At 27.5% G+C, this 25,303-nt stretch overlaps 2 protein-coding genes across 2 annotated transcripts in view; both read right to left on the minus strand.

Annotated features, from left to right (window-relative positions):
* Positions 1-1,105, minus strand: part of Phum_PHUM158980 (uncharacterized protein) — a gene marked incomplete at both ends in the record, with an annotated part of 1,331 nt that extends 226 nt beyond the window's left edge. The window contains 2 exons of the mRNA XM_002424845.1: positions 93-940; positions 1,087-1,105. Coding sequence (XP_002424890.1) covers positions 93-940; positions 1,087-1,105 — 867 coding nt within the window. The remainder of the gene's footprint in view (positions 1-92; positions 941-1,086) is intronic.
* A 1,913-nt stretch (positions 1,106-3,018) lies between these two features.
* Positions 3,019-6,988, minus strand: Phum_PHUM159090 (SLIT-ROBO Rho GTPase-activating protein, putative; the record flags this gene model as incomplete). The annotated part of the gene is made up of 12 exons (XM_002424846.1): positions 3,019-3,292; positions 3,373-3,553; positions 3,636-3,706; positions 3,800-4,021; positions 4,160-4,478; positions 4,617-4,923; positions 5,007-5,282; positions 5,348-5,569; positions 5,757-5,885; positions 6,173-6,394; positions 6,494-6,659; positions 6,762-6,988. The coding sequence occupies 12 exons, from the start codon at positions 6,986-6,988 to the stop codon at positions 3,019-3,021; spliced, it is 2,616 nt and encodes an 871-aa protein (XP_002424891.1).
* Positions 6,989-25,303: the final 18,315 nt, after the last annotated feature.

A 25,303-nucleotide genomic window follows, 5' to 3' on the forward strand; every position in this document is an offset into this window, starting at 1 on the left:
CGGGATCATAGCAATACGTATAAAAAAAAAACACACGAAAAAAATAAAAAAAATTAAGAATTATTGGAGGGAGGCGTAGGACCCTTGTGAACCACATCCGATGACGTATCATTATGAGATGATAACGTCACAGTTGGAACGGGTAGCACGGGTTTTTTTAATATTTGAGGTTTGGGTTTAAATTGTGGTTTTATAGATGGTAAAGATGGCGGAGTTATAGGGGTTGCAAATTTAACGGGTAATTTTGGTGTTAACCTTTGCTGATGCGTCACCGGATTAATAACTAATTCCAATTCGGATTTAACTTGTATTATTTTTTCCGAATTAAGAAAGTTACTTAAACTTTCAACTTCGTTCGTTTTCGTTTCGTTAATTATTTCTCCATTGTTTTTATTTCTTTGTATGTTGGCGGCCTTTTTCTTAAGTGTGCATTGATTTTGTTTAGCAAATCGTTCGGCTGTCGTCATATCCGGACTTTCCGGATTCGGACTATTCGTTTCGCTGTTGGTTTCTTCTTCGGCAATTGATTTTTCTAAAACATCTTTCGGACTACCCACAAATGGCAAATCCATAACTAAATCCGGAGTGTGTTTTTGTCTCAATTCCCACAATTCTTGATTGTGTCTCGGAGTTACCGGTGGATCTATTTGACCCTGTGATGCTGCTCTCCTTTGCCAAAGTTCTCTATTCTGATTAAAATTACTCGTTGAATCTTTTGTTGTTGATTCGCTAACGCTTTGACTTTTCCAATGAGTTTTTTTCCGTGGTGTTGAATTTTCATTTTGTGTATCATCCGAACATTTATTATTATTATTATTAATCATTTCATTCGATTGATTATTTCCCGATTTTTCTCCTGATTCTAAACATTCGTTGGGTTTATCCTGTGATGTTTCTTTAACGTTTTTCTTGTCTTTATTTATTGTAACACATTCCGAACCTTCCACCGAATTCTAAAAAATAAAAAAAATAAAAACATTTTTGTATATTTTAACGGTTAAATCAATTAGTGATTGATTGTTAAAAATAAATTGTTTTTTTTTTTTTGTCGGACTAAAAATTCTTCATCTAATAATAACTTTTTACCTTTATAATAAAAAGACATGCTTGAAGATGCTTTTTAACAATAAACATAATATAAATATTTATTTATACTAACCTTAATTTTTTATTTTTATGTAAAAAAAGCAACGAATGCGACGAATAAACGAAGACACAACCAACACAGGCTAGGAATTAAACGTACTCGGCAACCAACAATTGAAAATAAAAAAAAAAAAAAAAAAACAAAAAAAAACAAAAAAAATTAACGGAAAATAAATAAATAAATAAATAAAAGCTTTCAAAAAAAAAAAAAACTATTACGTAAATAAATAAATAAATAAATCTCTTGATAATAATTTTTAAAAAATTTTTATTAATTACGAACGATAAATGATTTATTTATTTATTTACCGGAAATAAAATTAACCTTTTGTGCAAAAAAATTCTTTTTAATAATAAAACTAAAAACTAAAAACTAAGCGGAAAATATAAATTAGTCGTTAATTTAGTTTTTTATCATCATCATTATTAATAAAGTTGTTTTTTTTTCCCCCGATCGGTTAAAAATCTTTGTCAAACGGTTATTAAATTAAGCAAAACGTATATAAATAATAATAATAATTATTTAAAAAAACGATTCGTTTTAATTAATCACCACGATCCGTCAGATTAATTTTTTTTTATTTAATTATAATAAATCGCCATTTTTAAAAAAAAAACAATAATTAGTACGCGTTTAATTAAGCAGATTAAAAAAAAAAAAAACAAAAAAAAAAAAAAATTATTTATACATTTATATATATATATATTTGTCATTTATTTTACACTTAAAAATTAAACAAAAATTTTAACGTGCAAGGAAAACGCGAACACGCGCACGCGCACGCACACACACGCAACAAACAAACAAACAAACGAACAATTAATTAATAAACATAAATTTCGTCACAATACCTGAATTCTTTTTGGCACTTTCGTCCCAAAAAAATCGATGTTAATCACAGACTTTTTGTTTTTTCTTTCTTTCTTTCTTTTCTATCATCATTATCATCATCATCATCATCATCATCATCATCGTCAGTATTATTAATATTATTAAAATCAAAACAAAACTAACTAAAAACTAAATTAACTACTATTAAGTAAGGTTACACCGACTAATTTACATATTAGATTACGATGAAACCCATTCCTTTCAAATACTTAATAAAACAAAAAACATTTACAACAAAAAAAAAAAATTTTTGTTTGTTTTGTTTTGTTTTGTCATTAAACAAACAAACAAACAAACAAACACTTACAAAAATAATAAAAAAAAAAAAAAAACAAGCAAACGCTAATGCAAAAAAAAAATTAATATATAAATATTAAAAAAAAAATAAAAAAAACTACAACATTCCAAATCTAAATTCTAATTAAATAACAAACAAACAAACAAACAAACAAACAAACAAACAAAAATCAGACAGGTCGAGATGAAGAATTATTTATTTATTTATTTGTAAAGGAGGTTAAATTATTTTTAATCTTTTGTTATTTGATTATTCGTTAATCTTTATCCCAATCGCATCTTAATTCTTTTTTTTTTTTTTTCATAATAAAAATAATATTAGTCTTCATTTTTACTATTATTATTATTATTATTATTATTATTATTATTAATTACGTATTTCATTAAAACGATTTCCTACTCGTCATTTATATTATCATTATTATTAATATCATTTCAGGGTGGCCCACTCATTGTAATTAAATTAAATACTAATAAATATTTAATTAATCCGCACGATGTGATTTAACAAACGGATTAATTCGGATTTAAATTCTCGAAATTCTAAAAATCAAAATAAGAAATTTCGCACGCTCGAGATTTCAAGGCAGACATTTATTATTATTATTATTATTAAATTTTAATAGAATTTTGCGACGTGAAATTTCAATTAAAACTAAAAAGAATCTACATATAAATATATTTTAAACGGTTGTCTCCAGTACCTCGTGGGTTGTCGTTGTTGTCGCCAACAACGAGAGCGGCGCTTCATCTTTTTTATTATTTCTATCGACCCAATCGGATCTCGGTTCCGTTTCCGGTGTCCAATTCATCGGACTTATGCTTATAAGAGGAGAATTGTGAGTAGATGAAGATGTGCCGGAAAGAACGGAATCGTTCGAACTCGATGCTCTTCTCCTCATGGATTCTTCCGATGAACTGGATTTGAGTATATCGACTTTTTCTCTATCTTCATCCCTAGGGAAAAAGAAAATTTTTTTTAAAAAAAAGTCTCGAACGAATTTTTTCCTTTTTCTTTTCTCCTCTCTCTTACTTACTTTATCTTTAGGAGAATGTATTTATCCGGAATAAGGCCTTCTTGACCGTTGACGCTTCCTCGCCACCAGTCGTTCGATACCTGAGTATACAGTGTTACGTTATCACCTTTTTTCAGACTTAATTCTCTATCCGATCTGGCCAAGAAATCAAATTGAACAGTTGCTTCCAACACGTCGGATTCTTTAACAAAAAAAAAAAAAAAAAGAAAATGTCAAATGACGTCATTAAATAAAAAAATTTTTTTTTTTTTTTTTTAACTCACCGTCTTCCGATGGATAAACTTCGGAATCCAAATCCTCTTGAATTTGATCCGACGGGGAATCCCCAACGTCGCTATTTGAAAAAAATTATAAGTAATTACCATCAAAAAGAAACAAACGAAAAATAAATAAATAATGATAATAATAATAATAATAATAATATTACCATTCGTCGGGTTCTTTCGAAATGTATTTCTCGTAAAAAACTGTTCCGACGTCGGCCGGAAATATTTCTTCGTTAAATAATATTATATTTTTAATTAATTCGTTTACCAAATTTTGAAATTGAACCTGATCTTTTTCTTCCGGAACCGGAACCAATGTCGGACCGAAGCATATCGCTAAATTATATGGATCCATCATGTTTTCGTCGGAGAATTCGGACAAGCTGAAATTAATGCAAGCACGCACACACGCATATAAATATAAATTCAAAGAAAGAAAAGAGGGATCGAGGGGGATCGAGAGTGTAAATAAAAAAAAATAATCCTAGAGGGGGAAGGGGGGAGGAATTATTTTTACTCACTGATTTAAAAACGCGAATAAGTATTTCATAACGATAACAACCGGCTTGGGAAGACTTTGAACGACGTCTCTTATTTTAGTTACGAATCCCCTTTTTGATTCTTCCTGAGCTAGTTCCATAAATTGTTCAAAATAAATAATTGGAAAAAGAGGCTCGCGAAGCTCCCTAAGATAAAGTTTGAGAACGCCGGCAACCGAATTTATATCTGATGCATCCGTTACGTCAGCCAATGGATCTTCTCCCCTTTCGAAAGCTTCACGAAAATTGTTTATTTCAACTTGAGAACCAGACACTCTAAATATTCCCTGGTGATGAAGGCCTGTAAAAAAAAAAAAAAAACCGAGGCTTTTTATAAACGGAAATCTCGAAATGAAAAGAGAGAGAGAGAGAGAGAGAGAAAAAACTATTTTTTAAAGAGCTTTTTTGAAACACTTAAAATAATCATGTGAATAATTACCGTACAAATTGATAACTCTCACGCAGCTTTTAATGATAAGAGGAATCTCTTGATTGGTCGCCTCCAAATATTCTTCTAAACTTCCTCCGAAAAGTTTCGGTTGTCCGTTCATTTGACGTCCTATTCTTTTCCTTCTGGGTGGTTTCGTTTGAGACAAACTTCCCTGATTGTTTCCCTTGTGATTGTTTGCCGTGGACAACCAATTGGGAGAATCTCCTCCGGCTTCCAAAAGAGTCTGACGAATGTGTTCGTGTTTGGCGTCCAACCTCGCTATTCTACTCGTTCCTAAAACGTATTCCCGAAATTTCTGGAAAGATAAAAGAACGACGTCATATTGCTTTCTTTTTCTTCTTCCTATAAGTATATTTTAAAAAAAAAAAAACATCTTACGCTTAAATAAAATTCCTCAGTCTCTTGTCGATCGGCTCTGAGTTTTATATAAACGGTTTCCGGTGGTTTGCTAGCCGGAACTGCATTTTCTCCAAAGTATTCGCTACAATCGTAATCTTTGGCATTTAGCATTTCTAAAAGTGTCGTTTCCGCAGTCTCTAACGTTTTCCAAACTTCTTCCGATTCCGTTCTCAATGATGTGATTCTTTGTTGCAATTGCATGAGACGAGATTCCAATTCCTCTCTCAAACTTTTTTGAAGCTCCGGTTCGGGACCCTGAGGAAACAACGCGTGAGAAACGGCGGATTAAAAATCAAAAACAAATATATATGTGGACTTACATCGTCGCCGCGCAGACCCTGAAATTCAAATTTCTTTGGTATCATGAATGCCGAATGATTCGATTCCAAAAATCTTTGCTTATCCAATCTCGAATCGAGACTTCCGATGCAATTGTGAAGATTATCGAGTCCCGTTTGAACGGATCTTTCGAGTCCTTCTTCGGCCGATATGTGCATGAGCAAAGCTCTGGAAATGCAATTGTGGAACCCGAAATCCATGCACTGTAAAAATAAAAATCAAATTATTCATAATTATTAATTGAATGCCTCCTTTTTTTACTTAATGCAATTTTAATAAACATAAATTTGTGTATATGTTTACAACGACTTAATGAATGAATGAAACAAACAAACAAACAAACAAACAAACGAACAAACAAACAAACAAATAAATAAACATCCGTCTTACGTCTATTAAATCTGAGAGATCGTCGACGAAATATTTGTGAATTGTTGTGTTTGATGCTTCTAAACATAACATGTATTCGTTTCGAGCTTTTAACGCTTTGAGCTTTGCATCGTTGTATTTATTCTTTCTCTGAAAAATTGATCAAAAAAAAAAAATGATGACGATAATAATAATAATAATAAAAAGAAAAAGGTCAGTAAATAAACATGATTATAAACATTATTAATTAACACGCCAATTAAAAAGGAGAATCTCGTCGGATCCTTTAAAAAAAAAAAAACATAAAGATCAATTAATAATAACGTTGTCAGAATGGTCAGAATAAATCATGTAACGCTTTTAACACGTTCGCGAGAGCAACGACGTAACACTATGGAGGAGGACGAACGGCGATATGATATCATATAACATTTTACCTTTTGAACTTCTTTTTCTATTAATCGATATTTTTTCGATCTATCCAATTTTTCCCTCGGCAAAGTCGATTCTTGTTTAAGTCTTTGATTCTCTGCCACTTTTAATTTATTTTCTGCTTGCCTGAACTCCGCTTGATAGGCGTGATATGTTTTCATTGTCGTGTGCAACTCGTGTAAGACTCTCAATATATCCTCATGGGTTTCATAACCGATTTCCCGACACTGAAAAGTGTGTTTTTATAATTATTATTATTATGGAATTCGATGAGGGTTTGTATTGTAGTGAGAGAGAGAGAGAAAGAGAGAGAGTGACGTCCTTACTTTTCTGTATATTCTTTGAACGTCTTCCATAACTTGGCCCAATCTACTAACTAAATGCGTCGAATGAATTTCGCTGAGTGCTGCATGATCTTTACTTAGATTTTTTGTTTGTGTGACTAGTTGTTGCCAGCAAGAATAACTTGAAAAAAGCGGCCAATGTTCTCTTCTAAATTATTAATAATTTTAAATTAATAAAACGTTTTTTTTTTTTTTTTCAATTATAAATTATTTATTTCCTTTTGTTTTTTTTTTTAAATCGACGACTTACTTTTGCTTTTGTTCTTTGTGTCTCAATTGCAAACTCTTGGCCAATTTATCAAGATTTTTCGAATAATCCAATTCTAATTCGGCTCTTTTTCGAAAATAATCTTGTAATTCGGCGACCAAAGCCACCTGAGCTTCCATACGTACGTCCAAACATCTTAACTGTTCGCTTAACTGGAGTCGAATATCTGAATAAAAAAAAAAATTACATGAATATAAATCAACAGACATTTATTTATACGATGCGTATAATAAAATTTTATTCATAAATTTTTTTTTTATGAATGTAACTTGAGAGCTTGAATAAAAAGAAGAAAAAAAATTTCAACCCCCATTTTAAAAACATTAATAATAATACCACCAGAAATATTTAGGGTATCGATTGGATGAAATGAAAAAAGGGTTATAAACCGACATTAACATCATCCTCGAGAGAGAGAGAATTTTATCTTGTGAAATAAAATCATTTGCATCATGTTTTGCATTTAATTATGTTGCCATAAACATAAAAACATATTATAAATATAAAAACAAAAAAAAAGAGAGAAAAAAGTATGCGAGACATGTGTTTTAAAAATAAGTTTAGAGTCGATATACAATCCACAATATTAAGACAATTTCCTTCTATATTTATATATATATATATTTTCTCCATCTGTCCAAAGACATCGAAATCGTTGTCAAGATACTCTCTCTCTCACTCTGTCTCACTCTTTTTCTTTTTTTTTCTCCCCCTTTTTTTTTGCTTCTGGAATAGTTTGTTATTTTTGTCTTAAGCCATTTTTTTCTTTTTCTATGATTTTTTTCCCCGCATGAAAAATATCGCGTTTGTTTTCTTTTTATAATTTTTTTTTTTTTTCACGTTCACCCTTGACAGTTTTCTGACGAAAATCTTATTACCAATATTAAGAACGTTAAAAAAAGAAAAAACAAAAATTCTTTTCTTTTCGAATTATTTTCTAACATTTTTCTCCATTTTGATATAACGAGCGCGTAATTGAAAACGATTACGTGAAAATTCTCCAAAATCTCCAGCAAGAGAGAGAGAGAGAGAGAGAGAGAGAAAAGTGCACAACAACATCTTAAATGATTTTAATCGAAAATCGTCGATTGATAAAGCAGACAATATTAATTAATAGAAAGTTAATAACAAACATTTTTTCTTATCTGATGGGGAACCTATTATAACTAAAATCAATAGTTAATTATTATCGATTTTAATTACCACACAATTAATATACTTTCGTTCAAAGTATAATAATAATAATGATAATAAATACGCATTTACAAAAATGTTTTTTTTTTTTCCGTTAACCGTAGCCAAAAAAAAAAACTAAAAACTAATCGTCACGTGATTTCCCATAGGAAAATCAATTTATTTGTTTATTAATATTATTATTATTATTATTTTATCAAAAAAGAAAATTATTTTTTGACCGATCACTTTTACAGCTGTGATAATAAAAACATGGTAACCTCCTCCTCCTCCTGTTTCACTCTGAATGAAATATTTATTATATTATAATGTCAAAGAGGTTAAAGATAAAATTCAGAATCGTTTCTTTCATCTCTCTCTCTCTCTCTCTCTCTCCCTCTCTTTTTTTTTCTTGTTAGAATTTCTTTGTTTGCATACATATTTATTTTATATTATGTTATTTTTAATTTTTACCCTAAGGATTATAACAAACACAAAAAAAAAATATTTTAAAATTTCTTAAAAAAAAAAAAAAAAAATACGGGGAGAACCAATAATAAACTTTTTCTTCCCCTTCCCCTACCCTCCCCCTCCACGTCGAAATAATTGGGAAATTTGGAAACGAAAACACACAAAAGTTTTATACAAAACATCATCATCATCATTATTATCTTTATTACGTTATTTTTTCACTCGAGCATTATATATTTTTACTGTTATTTTTCTTGTTAATGTTTTTACACACACACACACCGCTAAAAATTTTATAACCGTTAATCGGTTGATTATAGTTAAAGTATCTAAGAGAGGAATTATTTTAATAAAAAAAAAAACTTGTTAAAATTAATTCTCACATCCTGACAACATTTTAAACATCATTTCGTCGTAAAAAAAAAAAAAATGAAATTTCACTTAAATTACCGGTTAAACTTTAACGATGATCGTCATCGTTTCCATTTTCCCTTTTCCAAAAATAAACATAAAAAGTTTTCCTCCATCTTTGTTAAAAAAAAAAAGGGGGCTCGTGGCAAAAACAACAACAACAACAACAATTTTTTTACTCTCTCATAAATAAATAAATAACGGTAGCCATATTTGATTTACCAAAAAGATTAACACAATCATATTGTGTATACGCTGCTATTATTATTATCATTATTATTACATATACACATTCATTTATGTTAAGTGTAAATAAACAATTACGTCACACATTTTAAAAATATAACTTGTCGGACATAATTTAAGGTGGTTGTCCGTGAAATAAAGACGTCACAGATTGGCACCATGTGAAGTCGAAGAAGTCAGTCAAAGAAAAGAATCGAATTTGAATTTGAATTAGTTTGTCGTCTCGTGAATTTCCTGTCCGGATGATTTTTATTCTTTTCTTTTCTTTTCTTTTTTTTATTCTTATTCGAATGCATTCACAATAAAACAAAAAAGCCAAACCAAAAAATTTTAATTTTGTTTTATCGTTAACAATGACATAAAATGCGGTTGATTTTGTTTCACTCCGACAAAAACGCGGTTTCAAAACAAAAAACCCCGATAAAATTTTAATTTTTATAAACAATAATAATAATAATAATAATAATTAAAACAGGAGAGAGAGCAAAAATTAACGAACTAAATAATCGAATAATTTATTTAAAAAAAAAAAAAACCGTTAAATTTATATCAATTGATTCAAAAATACATTCACGTTATTTTTCTCGTGTTTGTTTGTTTGTTTATTTATTTAATTAATTACTAAATAAATAAATAAATGATATTATTAATAATAATTTTTGTTATGTATATATGTATTAAATAAATTTATTAACAATTATTGTTTATTATTGATTTGTTCCGCTATAAATAATAATTAGTAATTAAAGTTTATTGAAGAGCTTCCGCAATAAAAAGAAATGATTCAATCAGACGAAAGAGAGAGAGAGAAGCTCGACTAAAAAAGGTCTTGAACGGGGTCACGACCGGGTCCCTATCATTCTATCACACACAAACACACTCTCTCTTTCTCTTTCTATCTATCTCCCTCTCTTACTTTTTCTCCCTTCTTTTTTTTTCGTTTTTGTTTTTTCTCATTCTGTTTAATTTTGTGCTCCCACTACGATCCTTAAAATTAAAGGAAATCCGTAGGAAAAAAAAAAAAAATTTTTTTTTTATTTCTCCATTAAAAAAATTATTATTTTTTTTTTCGAGTAGGCGACAAACGAGTTTTGTGTGTAAAAAAAAACAAATTATTTAACAAATCATTTATTTTTAATTAATTCCATTTTTGAAAAGAAAAAAGGAAAAAAAAAAAATTTTTTTTTTTTAAATCGACCATCATTTTTTTCTTCTTCTTCTTCTCCTTCCTCTTCCTCCTTTTAATGATGTTTTGCGCCTTTTTCATTGTGTTTGAAAAAAGAAATAATGATAATAACAAACGATATTCACTTAATAACTCAATTGTTAATGTTAACTGATCAAACACATTAAACACACGTATTGATAGTGTGTGTGTGAGAGAGAGAGAGAGAGAGAGAGAGAGAGAGGGGGGAGGTAAAAAGAGTGCATTGAAAAGATATGAAGGGATCAAATACAAAACAACAACAACATGGCCACTAATCAAATCGGCACGCCATCAAAAACGTGTCCTTACCTTTTTTTTTTTATATCCAAATGAAACCCACAAAAAATTTTAAATTAAAAAGGAAAATCACAAACAAGGACATGAAAAGAAAAAAAAGGAAATCAATCGATCGTATTTTTTTTTTATAACAAACAACAATAAATTAATTTCTCTTTCTCTCTCTCTCTCTCTCTCTTTGTCGTCAAAAGAATCGATAATAATGATAATAAACAAAAAATATATGTACTAGGGAAAAGGTAAATGAATTTATTTACTAAAAATTATTCAAATTTTTAAAAATGGGGGAGAGACTTTTAACAAACTTTGCATTGTAAAATTAAATACCCTCACGCGTGCAATAATAATCTACGTCATACCCTTTCCTGCTGCTGCTGTTGCTGCTGTCGGTTTACTGCCGTTACCGATTAAAAATTAATTACTAACTTATTTTTCTCTCAAACATTCGAATAGAAAAAAAACTAGAAAAATTTGAAATATAATAATGTAAATAATAAAGAGAGAGAAAAGAGAGAGAGAGAGAGAGAGAGAGAGAGAGAACCAATAATACGCTTTTTCTTTTCCCCCCACGTGCAAATGTAAGGGGGGGGGGGAAAAAAGAAAAAAAATATCAAATTACAAATTAACAAACCATATGAATAATATTTTATTACTAACTAACTAACTAACTAACCCTTATTTTATACGGTTAAATATTTTTAAAATTAAATATTTTTAAGCAGACGACAAAAAAAATTCAAAATACACGAACACGTGATTCCTCACGAGAAAAATCATCGAGAAAAAAAAAAAAAAATTCGTTAAAAGACGTTTGATCCTTTTTTTTTTTTCTCCCTACTGTTTTGGGTTTTACGCTACGTCACATAAATCAAACAAACAAAAAAAAAAACAAAATGTCTGTCGTCGGTTGTTGTCATTCATCGACAACAACCGCATTTATTTAATTACGCATCGTTTATTATTATTATTATTATTATTATTTTTAATTAGAAAGCAATGGATTTTGACGACAAAAATTATTATTATTATTTTGCCGAATAATTTTAAAATTCTATTAAAAATATTTTTTTATACGACGACGATTTGTCGGTTGTTTTCAGAGGGACAAACAAACGAAAACGCAAAAAAAAAAAAAAAAGTTTTCCCTCGATAAGTAAAAAACCTTTCATTTTCATTATGTATTATTATTATTATTATTATTATTATTATTATTATTATTATTATTATTATTATTATTATCAATATATGGAAAAAAAAAATAAGTGAAAGTTTAGCCTAAGGTTTTTTAGAAAAAAAAAAAAAAAAAAAAAACAGAGAAAGTGAACGCACAGAAACGAAAAAAAAAAAAAAAAAATTCTCAAACAACCAACCGCATACCCAACAATAACAAACAACAAACAACACCAACAACTACAACTTTTAAGTGAAAGAGAATTTAATTAATGCATTAAAAAAAATTTTTTTAAATTACCATCGAAGCCCACTTTTTTAAAAACTTGTAACAAATTCACCGGAAATGAATAATTTTCTTTCGGAAACAGTGAAAATTTGCAATTGGGGGAAACAAAAAAACACTAAATTATTAACGATGATGATAATATTTTTACGTAGAGTTAATAATAATAATAATAATAACGAACGTTATAATTCGTTACAGTTACCAGAGAAAATTGAAATACTTTTTTTTTTTTTTTTCTTTTTTTTTTCACGAGAATGTGTAACAAACGTATAATTATATATATATTGTGTTTCTTTAGGTAAGACCGGTTGTTCTTTTGGTTGTACAAAGACAAAAAAAATTTTTAAAAAACTTTTGAACGGAAAACGCAACCGAACAAAAAAAAAAAAAATTGACGGTGACCCTCAATATATGACCTCGGGTGATGTTGTTGACGCCCCGGAAAGTCCCAGAATATTTTTTTCATTGTATACCTTTTTAAAACATTTTACACGAGCGAGGAGGAGGAGGAGGAAGAGAAAATAACTCTTTGGCAATCATTATCATTATTATTAGTATAAATTTTCGTCAATTAATCGATTTATATATGCGAATCGATTTCGATTCGAGTTTTACTTTCCCAAACAAATTCATCCATTAGATGTAAAAAATTCAAATTTAAAAATAAAATAAAAAAAATTGTTATTGCAAAGCGTTTGACGTCATTTTTTTTCGTCTGCTGTCTGAAAAATCGGGCGAATGTTAAAAAAAAAGCGGCAAAGGCGGCAAACCGATCGAATAAAATTAAACAAAAAAAACGAAAATTTTTAACGTAACCGGAAAACTTAATAAATAATCGAAAATAATTTTCCTTCGTCAAATTCCACGAGAGTTATTATTATTATTATTATTATTATTATCGTGATAACATCATCGTCTTTTGAAAATTTCACGTCTTTAAATATTATTATTATCATTATTAATAAAATTTTAAATTTGAGTTGGAAAATTCACATCCAAATAAGTAAATCGAATGAAGTCGTCAAAGGTGTCGATTATTATTGGTTTTGCCCACAAATCGTGATAGCGCGAATCGAAGAGGCGATTAAATAATGATAATAATAATAATTACTATTATTACGTCAATCCAAACTTTTTTTTTTGTGCGTGTGTCGATCTCTGCGTTTGTTGTTAAAAAAATGAAATGAAAAAAAAAAAAAAAAACATTACAACGATTCGTTACGAAAAAAACAAAAAAACAATGACGACGACGACGATGATGATAATAATAACTAGTAACGCCCCAACCAGTGGCTGGCTGGCTGGCTGGCTGGCTAGCTTTTCAGGTGTTTGTTCGTTCTAACGGTTGAATGACTCGCTCTTGAACTTGAATTATGGGCAAACCATAAAACAAACCTTACAAATCCAATGGAAACAAACCATTTTTGGAAAGATAAATCATTCAATAAAAAAAAAAAAATATGCACGGAGAGCATACGCACACGCACACGCACACGCGTCAATTATTTTAATAATTTCAGGTATCATATAAATAATAATATCGCGTTTAAAATGAAAAATTAAAAGAAGCCAACTGAACAAAAAAAAAAAATAAAAAATTTTCTTTTGCGTTTAATTATAAAAAAAAAAAAAAAAAAAAAAAAAAAATGACTAAGAGTCGTTAATTAATGATGTCAGTTGCAGATGCAAAATTTTTTTTTTTTTTTTTTTTTTCATCCGACAAATTTAAATCTTGACGCCCTCACTTTTTTTTCGTTAAAAACGCGGAGAGCAATTTAATAATTAAAAAAATTTTTTTTTATGTTTTCGGGTGGGTCGTAAAAGCCAAAAAAAAAAAAAAAGAAACAAAGTAAAAGGTTTTGTATAATAATAAAAAAGCAGACGATTGTTTTATGCAAATATTATTATTATTATTATTTTCACTTTTACGTTTTCGATCAATTTCGATAATAATAATAATCCCAAATCCCTCTCTCGCGTTTTTTTTTTTCTTCTTTTTCTAGTTTATTTTATTTTATGAGGTTAAAAAGAAATAATTTCGAAAGCACAGTCGTTTAATAGTCGTTGTTTCCTTTTCCGGTCTACATGAATTCTCATGTTGGCGACACAAATAAATTCTCTCTCTCTCTATTTTACTATTATTATTATTATTTTATTTAATTGTGTATAACGAGGTCATTTAAAAAAAAAATGACATCCATTCGATTAAAATTACATCTACCGAACCGCAAAAATAAAAAAAAAATAAAAAATAAAAAAAAAAAAAAAAACAGCAATAATAATGATAATAATGGTGATGATAATAATAAATAAAAATTTGCATAGATTTCCGCTGAAAATTTTTCCAGCATTTTTTTTTAGTTTTCACTCGTCAAATTTTCTTTTCATCTTGATTTTTTCTTTTTTTTTTGGGGGGGGGAAGGTTAACGGAAACCACAAGCGTTACAAACACACGTTAATTTTTTGCATAAGAGAGAAAAAAAGAAAGAGAGAGAGAGAGAGAGAGAGAGAGAAAGAAACACAAAAGTCAGAATTTTTTTTTTTTAAATTAAAAACGAGAATGTAAACGTTTCCGGTTTGGATTTGTTCAAAACCGCACACAACGAATAAATTTTTTTTTTTTTTTTTTTTTTAACTTTTGTAAAAAAAGAATTAACTTTAATAAAAATATGTTCGATGATTTTCTTTTTTTTTCTATATGAGTCAGAAAAAAAATGTAGAAAAAAAAACAAAAAAAGAGACGATGATGAATTCAAACAGAAAAAAGACGAAAAACCGTCAATGATGATGATTATGATGATTCATCTTTTCACCGCACAAAAAGTTGGAAAAACACGTAAATCAAAAAATAAAAACGGAAAAGGAAGAAAATCGTGTACAAGAAGGGAGAAGAAAAAAAAAAGGAAAAACGGAAAATCAATATCTCAGAACTCGAAACTTTTCTCACCCGAAATCAACCCTCCGGATTCAACGTAACAAACGAATTTTATTAAACATTTTCCTTTTTTTTTATTTTTTTATTTTTATTATCAATATTATTATTATTATTTTTAATAATCCAACAACGCCCTTTCATTAATTAAAAAAAAAAAGAGAGAGAGAGAGAAAGAGAGAGAAAGAATGAAAAAACTCACGTGGTAATAGTTCACAAATCAAAATTAATTATGACTTTATTTTTAACCAACGAATCTTTTTTTTTTTACAATTTAAATTGAATTAAGAATAAATTATGCTAATTATAACCTTAATAACATTATTAATAATAATAATAATAATAACAATAACAAATTTCAATAAACATAAAGAATTTATTAAAATATAATTTTAATAAATCAATAAATTAATAATAATTAACTTTTAATCGAAAAAAAAACCTTTTATTTCGGTTACTTACTATTATTACTTTTACTAATCACGTGACTTAATTACAATGCGTTTAAATTAAATTATTAATTTAAATGCTGCCGCCGCCGCCCGCGCACAACTTCACCTTTACGAATAAATAAATTTATTTATTGTTTTCGATGACTAATTTAACGACTAAAATAATTTCACCGCAATGAAAAAAATTAAAAATTACGAAGCAAAACGTAGAGAAACAAAAATTTTATTTTCGACGGGAAGGAGGACACGGGGGGATTCGGGGGGGGGGCTTTTACGAAAAAAATATATAATAAAATGGCAACGAAGTTTTCTCATATGAATAACGGAGACTTAACGGGAAATAATTTAATGGTTAAATATATATTTATTTAAAATGAGAGTAATGAATCACACACACCATCCCTTTTGAATTTTTTTTTCTTTTTTGTCCTATTGCTCATCTTAACCTCCCCCGTCCGTCCCTTCCTCCTCCCCTCCCCAAGATAATCCCTGGCAGCCATTTTCTTTTTCCCGCGCCAAAATAAAAATAAAATAATTCAAAAGCTTTCAACGAACTCGATTCGAGAAAGAAAAAAAAACAAACTAAAAATAAAAAAATTTTTTTTTCTCATTTACAAGGGCGACCAAAATTAAAATCTCCCTGCTGTTGCTGCTGCTGTAGACATAAAAAAAAACCGGTCAAGGAGTCAGTTCGTTCTTCTGTTTGTTGTCATTCATTTTGATTGTTTAAAAAAAACAACCACGTTTTCATCGAAATCAAATTTTAAATCGGTTAAATTTTAAAAAAAAAACAAATGGCGTCGAAAGAAATGTTCTAGAGAGAGAGAGAGAAAGAGAGAGAGAGAGAGAGAGAGAGAGAGAGAAAACATATCGAAAAAAGAACGAAACCTAGATCGATGTCATCGAATCTCTATATATAATTTTAACCTAAAACGATTCCATTTCTTTTAAATATATAAAAAAATTTTTTTTTTTAAACAATTTTTCCTTTTTTAAATTCGACCAATAAAAAAAAAAGAAAAAAAAATTTTTGACGGTTTAACCGATAAATGAATCCACCACCATCACAACACACTAAGACGTTTGTAATAATTCATGTCACGAATTCTTTTTATTTTCTATTCCTTTTGTGTGAATTAAAAATAAATAAATTTTTTTTTCTACTACTACTATTATTATTATCATCATCAACATTATTTATTTATGACGTTCATTCAATGTAAAAAAAAAAATATTCTGATACTGACCAATAAACGAAAACAACAACCAAAACCAAATTTCTTTCTTCTTCCCTCCAACACACAAAGACAAAAAAATAAGTAAACCAACGAAAAATTTTTTCTTTCCTTCCTCAGTCTTGCAAAAAATAACATATTATTATTATTATTATTATTATCATCACTGTAATAACCGACGTAATTACTTATAGTAGTTACATTCTTAACGGTACATCATTTCCAGCCAGTAATCTTTTATAAACTTGCTCGCAATTTTAGTTTCCTTTTTTTTTTTTTTTTTTAATTTTCACGGGTCGAAAATTCCAAAACTAAACTACACGTTCGTCCCAAATACCCGTTCGGTTCTCTTAGTTTTTTCTGTTACACATCAATAACCGAACGTGTAAAAATTATTTTATTAAATAAAAAAATTTCTTTTTTCGACTTTTTTCAAGATGCTCATAATAAAAAAAAGTCAAAAATGAACAACAACAAAATATTTTTATTTCTTTAACTTTATTACGGTCTCTCTCTCTCGCTCTCTCTCTCTCATTCTCTCTTTCTCTTTCTCCAAAAAAAAAAAAAAAAATTACGAGTAACGGAATTTTATCCAGAAAATCTCCATTTTTAAATTATCATATACGTTTTTTTTTACTTTTTTCGACCGAACGAATATATATAATAATAATTATAATAATTGTAATCATTCGATTCTAAAAAAATTATTATTATTATTATTATTATTAACGGACTAAAACTTGTAATTTTAATACCTGAATTTTATAATTGGGACAATAATCTATGTATGTGAACGTAAATAAAAATCTTGGAACGAAATTTTTTTTTTTTCGAATATAGAATTAAAATTTAAAATAAAAAAATTCTCGAAAAAGAGAGAGAAAGAGAGACAGACAGAGAGAGAGAGAGGGGGGGGAGAAAGAGAGAGACAGAGTTATTGTTAATAGACTCGTGAGAAAATTAAAATCCTCACGTGAATTATAATTAATAATTTTTTTTTTTTTTAATCATCATTAACGAAAAAAAAAAAAAAACAAACAAACGAAGACCGCGATGACGTCATAATATCAACAAATCAATCACAGGAAAATTAATATTAAAAAAAAAAAAAAAATTGATATTTATATTACCTGGAAAAACATCTTTCAATTCTGGATTAGCGAACAAACCATTTTTCGGTTGTATTATGCATTGAAACATTTTCGAACGGTTTTGTTTTTTTTGGGGGGGCTTTTCCTCCTTCGTTCAAAAAAAAAATTCTTACAGTCGAAAACGTTCACCAATTAATTTTTTTTAATCTCGCACAAAAATTCACATCACATATATTATTATTATTATTAATAAATTTTCACTTTTTAAACTTTTCTACGACATATTTTTTACATTAATAATGAAAAACAGAGAATAAAAACATTCATCGAGTGAGTCAATTAAATTTTTTTTCTTTTACTTTTTGTTTTTTTTTTTTTTTTCGTCACCCCAAAACACTTTTTAACAACATCATCATTTAAAAACTCCTTTTAAGGGATGAAAACAAAATCCAAATGGTAATAATAATAATAATAATAAATTTATTTTAAATACCCTGATATAATCCTATTAAAAAACAAAACAAAGAAAACAAGAAATTAAAATAAACGAATTCGAAATACAAATAAAAATAAAAGAGAGAGAGAGAATGAAAAAGGTTTGCATGAATCCCCCCCCGTCCCTCCCGCATTTGCTACAACTTCGAGTGCCTTTTAACAACCTTTTAAATTGTCGTAATAATAATAATAATAATTTTTTTTTTCCCCAAAAACTCGGAAAATCGGCGGCCATTTTTTTTTTCCATAACCCGCATTTAATAACGTCGTCGTTAAATTAACCACCGTATCGTCGTCGTGAGATACTTGAAATTATTATTATTATTTATTGTTAATTTTCGTATTATTATTATTATTATTATTTGTGAACGACACAATGTCGTTTGTTAAATTTTCAATGTAACAAACGTATGTGCGTGTGCGCATGCACACGCATAATTCTCTTTCTTTTCACAAATATTTTATTAAAATGAATTGTAATTAAAAATAAACTAACTAAACTTCCTTCCTTTCTGCTACTTAATTACGCTAAGAAAATATTATTATTATTATTATTTTTAATTCGAAATTTTTCCCATCGTTGTTGTTGTTGTTATTGTTTCTTTCCATAATTTTTTCTTATTTTCCCCCCTTTTTAAAAAAAAATATAAATATAACACGTCGTGACCGATCACGCCAAAAAACAAAGCACAACAACAACAATAATAATAATAATTATTATTATTATTATTTTTCCCTTTTCCTACGGTTACAATCTTTGAAGCACGTAAAAAAAAAAAAATTTTTTTTCCTCATTTATTTGACCTCAACAAAATAGCCAAAAGGTTTGTTTTGAACGAACGAAGGAACGAAGAACGACGACGACGACGTTTGAAAAAAAAAAAAAAATTTATTATTAAAATGTTCTTCTTCTTTTTTTTAACCAATCAAAAATAATGATTTATTATTTTAATAATTCATTTTTCTCAACCTGCTTTTACCATTATTATTATCATTACTTATTATTATTATTTTCATCTTCAAACCTTACAAATTATAAATAATTCATTACACGCATTACTCTTGGTGTCTTTCTTCACTGCGCAAGTAACAACAAAAAAAAAAAAAAAAAAAAAAAAAAAAATTAAAATAATATTAATAATAATAATAATCACAACAAAACATTCAAAACTTTAATTTTTGGAATGAATGAATGAATGAATGAATGAAACGATTCAAATATTTCAACAAATAAATTTTTATACTTTTTTTTCTAAACTTTCTATATAAATAAAATATTTTATTTAATAAAATATAAAAATAAATATTTTTTCCTCGCGGTTACAAATTTTATAAAAAAAAAAAAAAAAAGACAACATTTTCAAATAATAATAATAATAATAAAGGGACAAATCAATATGACGAATACAATACAAAACATTTTTTTTTCTTACACCTTTTTCTCTTTCTCTCTCTTTTGTTTCGTTTTCGAAATGGAAAATTATAAAAAAAAAAAAAAAAACCGCACGACAAAATTAATAATCTCTTATTTACAATTTGTTTAGTTTTTCCTTTCACAATAATTCAATCACCCATTAAATAGAAAAAAAAAAAAAAAAAAAAATTTCACAGAGGATTAAATAACCAACCGACAAAAAAAAAAAAACTACGACCGACCAATACCACACCAAAAGTTTTAAAAATTCTCTGCAACGAATTTTATTATTATTATTATTATTAATTTATTTGTATTCATAATAACGTTTTTATTTACACGTTCAATCCGCCGCATAACCGATTCACAAATGCGAAAAAAAAGAAATTTTTTCCCTTATTTAGAAATTCTAAAACGTGTAAAACATAAAAAAAATTAAAGGACGAACACTTTCTATAAAAGGCCATTTTCTGCTGCTCGAAATTTTGTGTAAAATTTTTTTTTGTAAATAATCGCGCGATCACGATTACGTCACGACTTTGATGACGATTAATAATGATAATAATAATGATAATGAATTTGTAACCATCGTTTAACACCATTCGAATCGAACTGATTTGTTATTGGCAGATTCGCGTATACGCCTGTCTATTTGTTTCGAATACGAAATACATTAAAAAAATTTCTAACCGCCGTACCTATTTAAAAAAAATCAATGACGTCAACGACTCACGTGACCACGTTCAACTTTTTACTTTATTTTATTTTATTTCATTTTTTTTGATTCGAAACACTTTGTATGGATGATGGCTGATAGTAATTATTATTGTCATAGAGATTACGATAAATTATACGAATTCGTGTTTCTTGTTTCATATCATATCGTGTTTAAAACGACGTACGACATTTTTTTTATTTTCTAAATGAGAGAAAGCAAAGGTAACCGAAGAGAGAGACAGAGAGAGAAAGAGAGAGAGAGAAAAGGAACAACCGAAATCGAAACAAACGACACAAAATAAAACAAAACGTCAAATCGATCTCAATTTTTTTTTTGGAAACAATCGACGTTTTTATACGAAACACTAAATAATAATAATAATATTAACGATGATGATGATGATGATGAAAAAAGAAATAGAGAAAAAATGTAATAAATCACTCGGCCATTAAATAATTCAATAACAATTTTCATTTACCCGTTTTTATTTATAAAAGTGAAAGTTTTCATTTACAAAAAATAATAAAAAAAACCCGAAATATGTAATAATAATAATAATAATCGAATCATTTCACTTTTACGACAGCAAAAAAAAAAACGACAGAGAAAGAAATTATTTATCGAAACGAAATGACGTATCAACAAAGACTCATTTATTTTTAGCACCGAAATAACTTTTTTAACATTCACTCGTGAATTTAATGCTATAATTTAATTAAATTCAAAATCGAATTGGAAATTTAAAAGAAATACATTTCATTCGTCATTTTCTTTCTTTCTTTTTTTCTCGAATACGTTTTTAAATCTAACAAAGACTCCATAAGTTACGATTTATTTATTTTTTTTCCCATCACACTACACCCAAAACAATCAAAAACAAACAATAATATTACGATTATAATGTTTTTATTTATTCTATCTTTTATTAATTAATTTCCATCATAACAAAAACAACAACAAACAACAACAACATGTAAAAAAAAAAAAAAAAAGGAAAAAAAAAGTGCAATCAAATACAATTTAAATAATAAGAAGACCGAATTGAACGCGGGATGCTGAGAAACTCTAATCTGGAAACTCGACGAGGCGCTACGATCGGATTTCCTGGACCCTAGACATGGAACCAGAATCCCAAGACAATTTAACAAAAACCCGTATTTTAATATTTACCCAATGCGTTCACCTGTCATCTTACAATTTTTTTTCCCTTTGTTTCTTTTTTCTTTTTTTTTTTTTCGAAATAAATGATAAAGAAAATCGTAACGAAAGTAAACCTTCGACGTTGGGAAAATTCACTATTACTCGTCCGTCATCCTACGTTTCCGATTGGAATGAACGAATGGAAAAATTATAGATTAACACCCTCTCGCATTTAATTACGCAGAATCCATCATTCTTTTTATATAATTGCAATGAGTTTGATAAATCAAATCGAAAGAAAACCATACTCCCGCCCGCACTTACTCTTACTTTCTCTACGTATCTTAGAATTTCGCTTAAAAAAAAAAAAAAAAGAAAAATTAACACTTTTCCCGCAATCGAAATCATTGAGCCATTTTAACGCGAAAAATTTAAGTTTTGAACAATTTTACGCGTGCGTGAACTACTAAATAAAAAAAAAAAAATTTTTTTTTTTTTTAAAACAAACTAAACAGCGGATACATCACATGAATCACAAAAATAAAATAAAATAAAATAGAAAAAGTTTTCGAAATCGTAAATGCCGCATATATACAATTACCGCGAGACCTTGTGAACTTGGACTAATAACCTCTACGTTTTAAAAGTAATTAACAACAACAACAACAACAACAAAATTTCTTTTTTTCGCGCGAAAAAACGCGATTCGTTATTCTTTTCACGTATTTTCATCAATTAATAATCAAAAAAAAAACTAAAAAAAAATTTCTTTTTGGCTCCAATATCTCGAAACTCTCGAATTTTTTTTTTTTTTTTTATTATTAAACGACCTTCGTTTTTCAATGCAATTATACCAAACATTTTTTTTTAACCGCATGAAAAATGATTCTCGAATTTTCCCGATGATGATAATTTTTTTTTCACGTAAATATTTAAAATGTACATTTTTTTATTATAAATTTCAAACCTTATAAGGAGAAAAATAAAAAAAAAAACAACCAAAAAAAGCGTCAGTATATAAAAAAAATAAAAATAAATTATTTATACTGACGGATATAAAATTACGATACCAGATTTTTTTTTTTTTTATCAGTTGATTTATTATCACAAATCTTCATTTGACAGATTTAAAAAACAAAAAATTTATTTTTGTTTTGTTTTCTCCTTTTTTTTTTACCGAAATATAAAAAAATAAGTGTGAAAGGAAAAACAACAAGACATTTTTCTTTTTCCTATTCCAAATTGATATTATTATTATTATTATTCCGATTCATAAAAAACAACAAAATCCATTTTCGTTTAATAAATTAGAAACATTTACATAACTTTTTATTTCTCACAAATTCTAATCGGCAACAGTCGACGAAAAAAATCATTATTATTAGTATTATGGTAAATTATATTATTGAATGAACAAATCAAACATTTTTTAACGGTTTTTTTTTCTTTTTCAAACTTTAAATCATGATTTATCACTTTTATTGAAAATAATAATAATAATAATAATAATAATAATAATAATAATAAAGAAAGGGTTTTATTGAAATTTTATCAACATGAACACAAGACGAATTATTTTATAAAAATTTATTTTATCAACGGTTTATTTATTTATTTATTTCCCTTTCCCCCTTTCCCCCTTCAAGTTTTTTTTTTTTAATGGAAATGAAAGTTGTAATGTAATAATGATAATAGCAAATTCGTAACAGTAAGAAAAAAAAAACGATTCGGAAATTTAAACTGCCAGTATGTGGATACAACTTAAAAACGGATTTAAATTTCGATCGTTATGAAAACGTCGTCTCCCCTCTCCCCCTACCCCTTCTCCACCACAGTACAACAAAACATTTTAAGGACAATTTTAACAAAAAAAAAAATTTTTTTTTCAAATTTGGAACATTTATTAAGAAATATATCAGACACGATACAAATAGTAAAAGAAGATTTTGATAAAGGAAAATCAGATCTCTCGTCAAACTGTGTGTGTGGGGGGGGGGGGCCGTGCGCGTGTAACTGACACATAAACATAAATAAAACCAACATTATAATGATACTTTTTTCTAATTACTTTAACTAAATTAACTCCTCAAGACAAAAACAAAAACAACAACAACAACAACAAAATTCACAATCCGTTAACCCAAATTGCGATTAACTTAATGATTTCCTCTCCCCCCTCCCTCCAAAAAAAAAAGCAAATTCGTTCAGAAGAGAAAATTTTTTTTTTTTTGGTGAACTAAATGAACTAAGTCATCAACTTTTTTTTTTTTTTTTTTGAAATAAAAAAAAAAACTTTTTGAACTTAAATTATTGAGCCATTTTTGTTGTCGTCTTTGTTTTAAAGAAAGTTCCAGAACTCATAGAAAAAGATGGAGAAAAAAAAAATTTTTTTTTACTTTAATTACGAGTCCTCTTTTCCTTTTATTAATTACTTTTCAAAAAAAAAAAAATGTCTAACTTCGTTACTGAACATTTTAAAAGAGAAAGAGAGAGAGAGAGAGAGAGAGAGAACCTTTTTACATCTTCCTTGTTTATTTCCTTTTTCCCGTAAATCAATTTTTATTTTTTTTTAATATAATTTTTTTTTTTTTTAAAAAAGACATTTTTTGCAAAATCTTTAAAAAGCTTTCATTTTTATGTAAAAAAAAAAAAAAGGTTCACTCTCTCTCTCTCTCTTTTCTTTATATTCAAATTAATTCCTCGTAACAAACTAACAATAGAAAGGAAAAAAATTGCTTTTCTTTGAAAAATCTTTAATGTTTTCCCAATAATAATAATAATAACAATAATAATAATAATGAATTATTATTCGGATGTAATTTTCCGATACTAATTCAAAAAAAAAAAAAAAAAGAAAACCTTAGGGTCTCCCCATCGGGGATAAAAAATAATAATAATAATAATAATAATAATAATAATAATAATAAAATTCGTTTCTCTTTTGAAACGTGTGTCATCATCAATTCAAACAGTAAAAAAAAAAAATTAATAAAAATTCTTAAAGCGTTAAAAAAAAAAGTAATAATAATAATAATTTTTCTTCTTATTTTTTTTCTTTAACAAAAGAAAACAAATGACAAAGAAAAGGTTTTCATAACGGATTTCAATATATAAAAAAAAAAAAAAAAGGAGGAAGGAAAAAAAAAAGAAGAAACATTCGTTTTTTTTAAAGATTACGTTTCCCTACCCTCCCTCCCCATTTATTCCCTTCTTTTCCCTTTTCCCTCCCCTCTTCCCGATCACTCCTGTTATTAAATTAAAAATCCGTAATTCATTACACTCATTCATTAATTATTTTAATTTTAATTTTATTTTTCATTATCGAAAGATTATAATTATTAGGAGGTTAAAAATAAAGATTATATTTATACTTTCATTTCGTACAACGGGGAACATGTACAAAAGACGTTTTTGGGTTTTCTTTTTTTTTTTTTTTTTTTGAATTCTTTGAACGTCCCGCCTTTTTTTTTTTTATCTATTACCACGTAGGTGCCATTTTTTATTTGATTTCTATAGTATTTAATTTTTTTTTTTTTTTTTTTAATCCTTTTCTTCTTTCTTTCTTTTCTTTTTTTTTTGCCGTTTATTCATTTTTACCCCCGGGGGGGTCTTTTATGACGACACTCATTCTCGTACACTCACGAACCGAGTTTCTTTTCTTTTTTTTTTCTTTTTAATGACTTTTTTTCTTTATATTTTCTTTTTTAAAAAAAAATGATTTAATATCGCTTTATTCTTCTTTGAAATTTTATTTTTTTTTGTCACGAGACAAAATCATTTTTT

Source organism: Pediculus humanus, genomic scaffold, assembly GCF_000006295.1.
Source record: "Pediculus humanus corporis 1103172107503 genomic scaffold, whole genome shotgun sequence".
Classification (NCBI taxonomy): Eukaryota; Metazoa; Arthropoda; class Insecta; order Psocodea; family Pediculidae; genus Pediculus; species Pediculus humanus.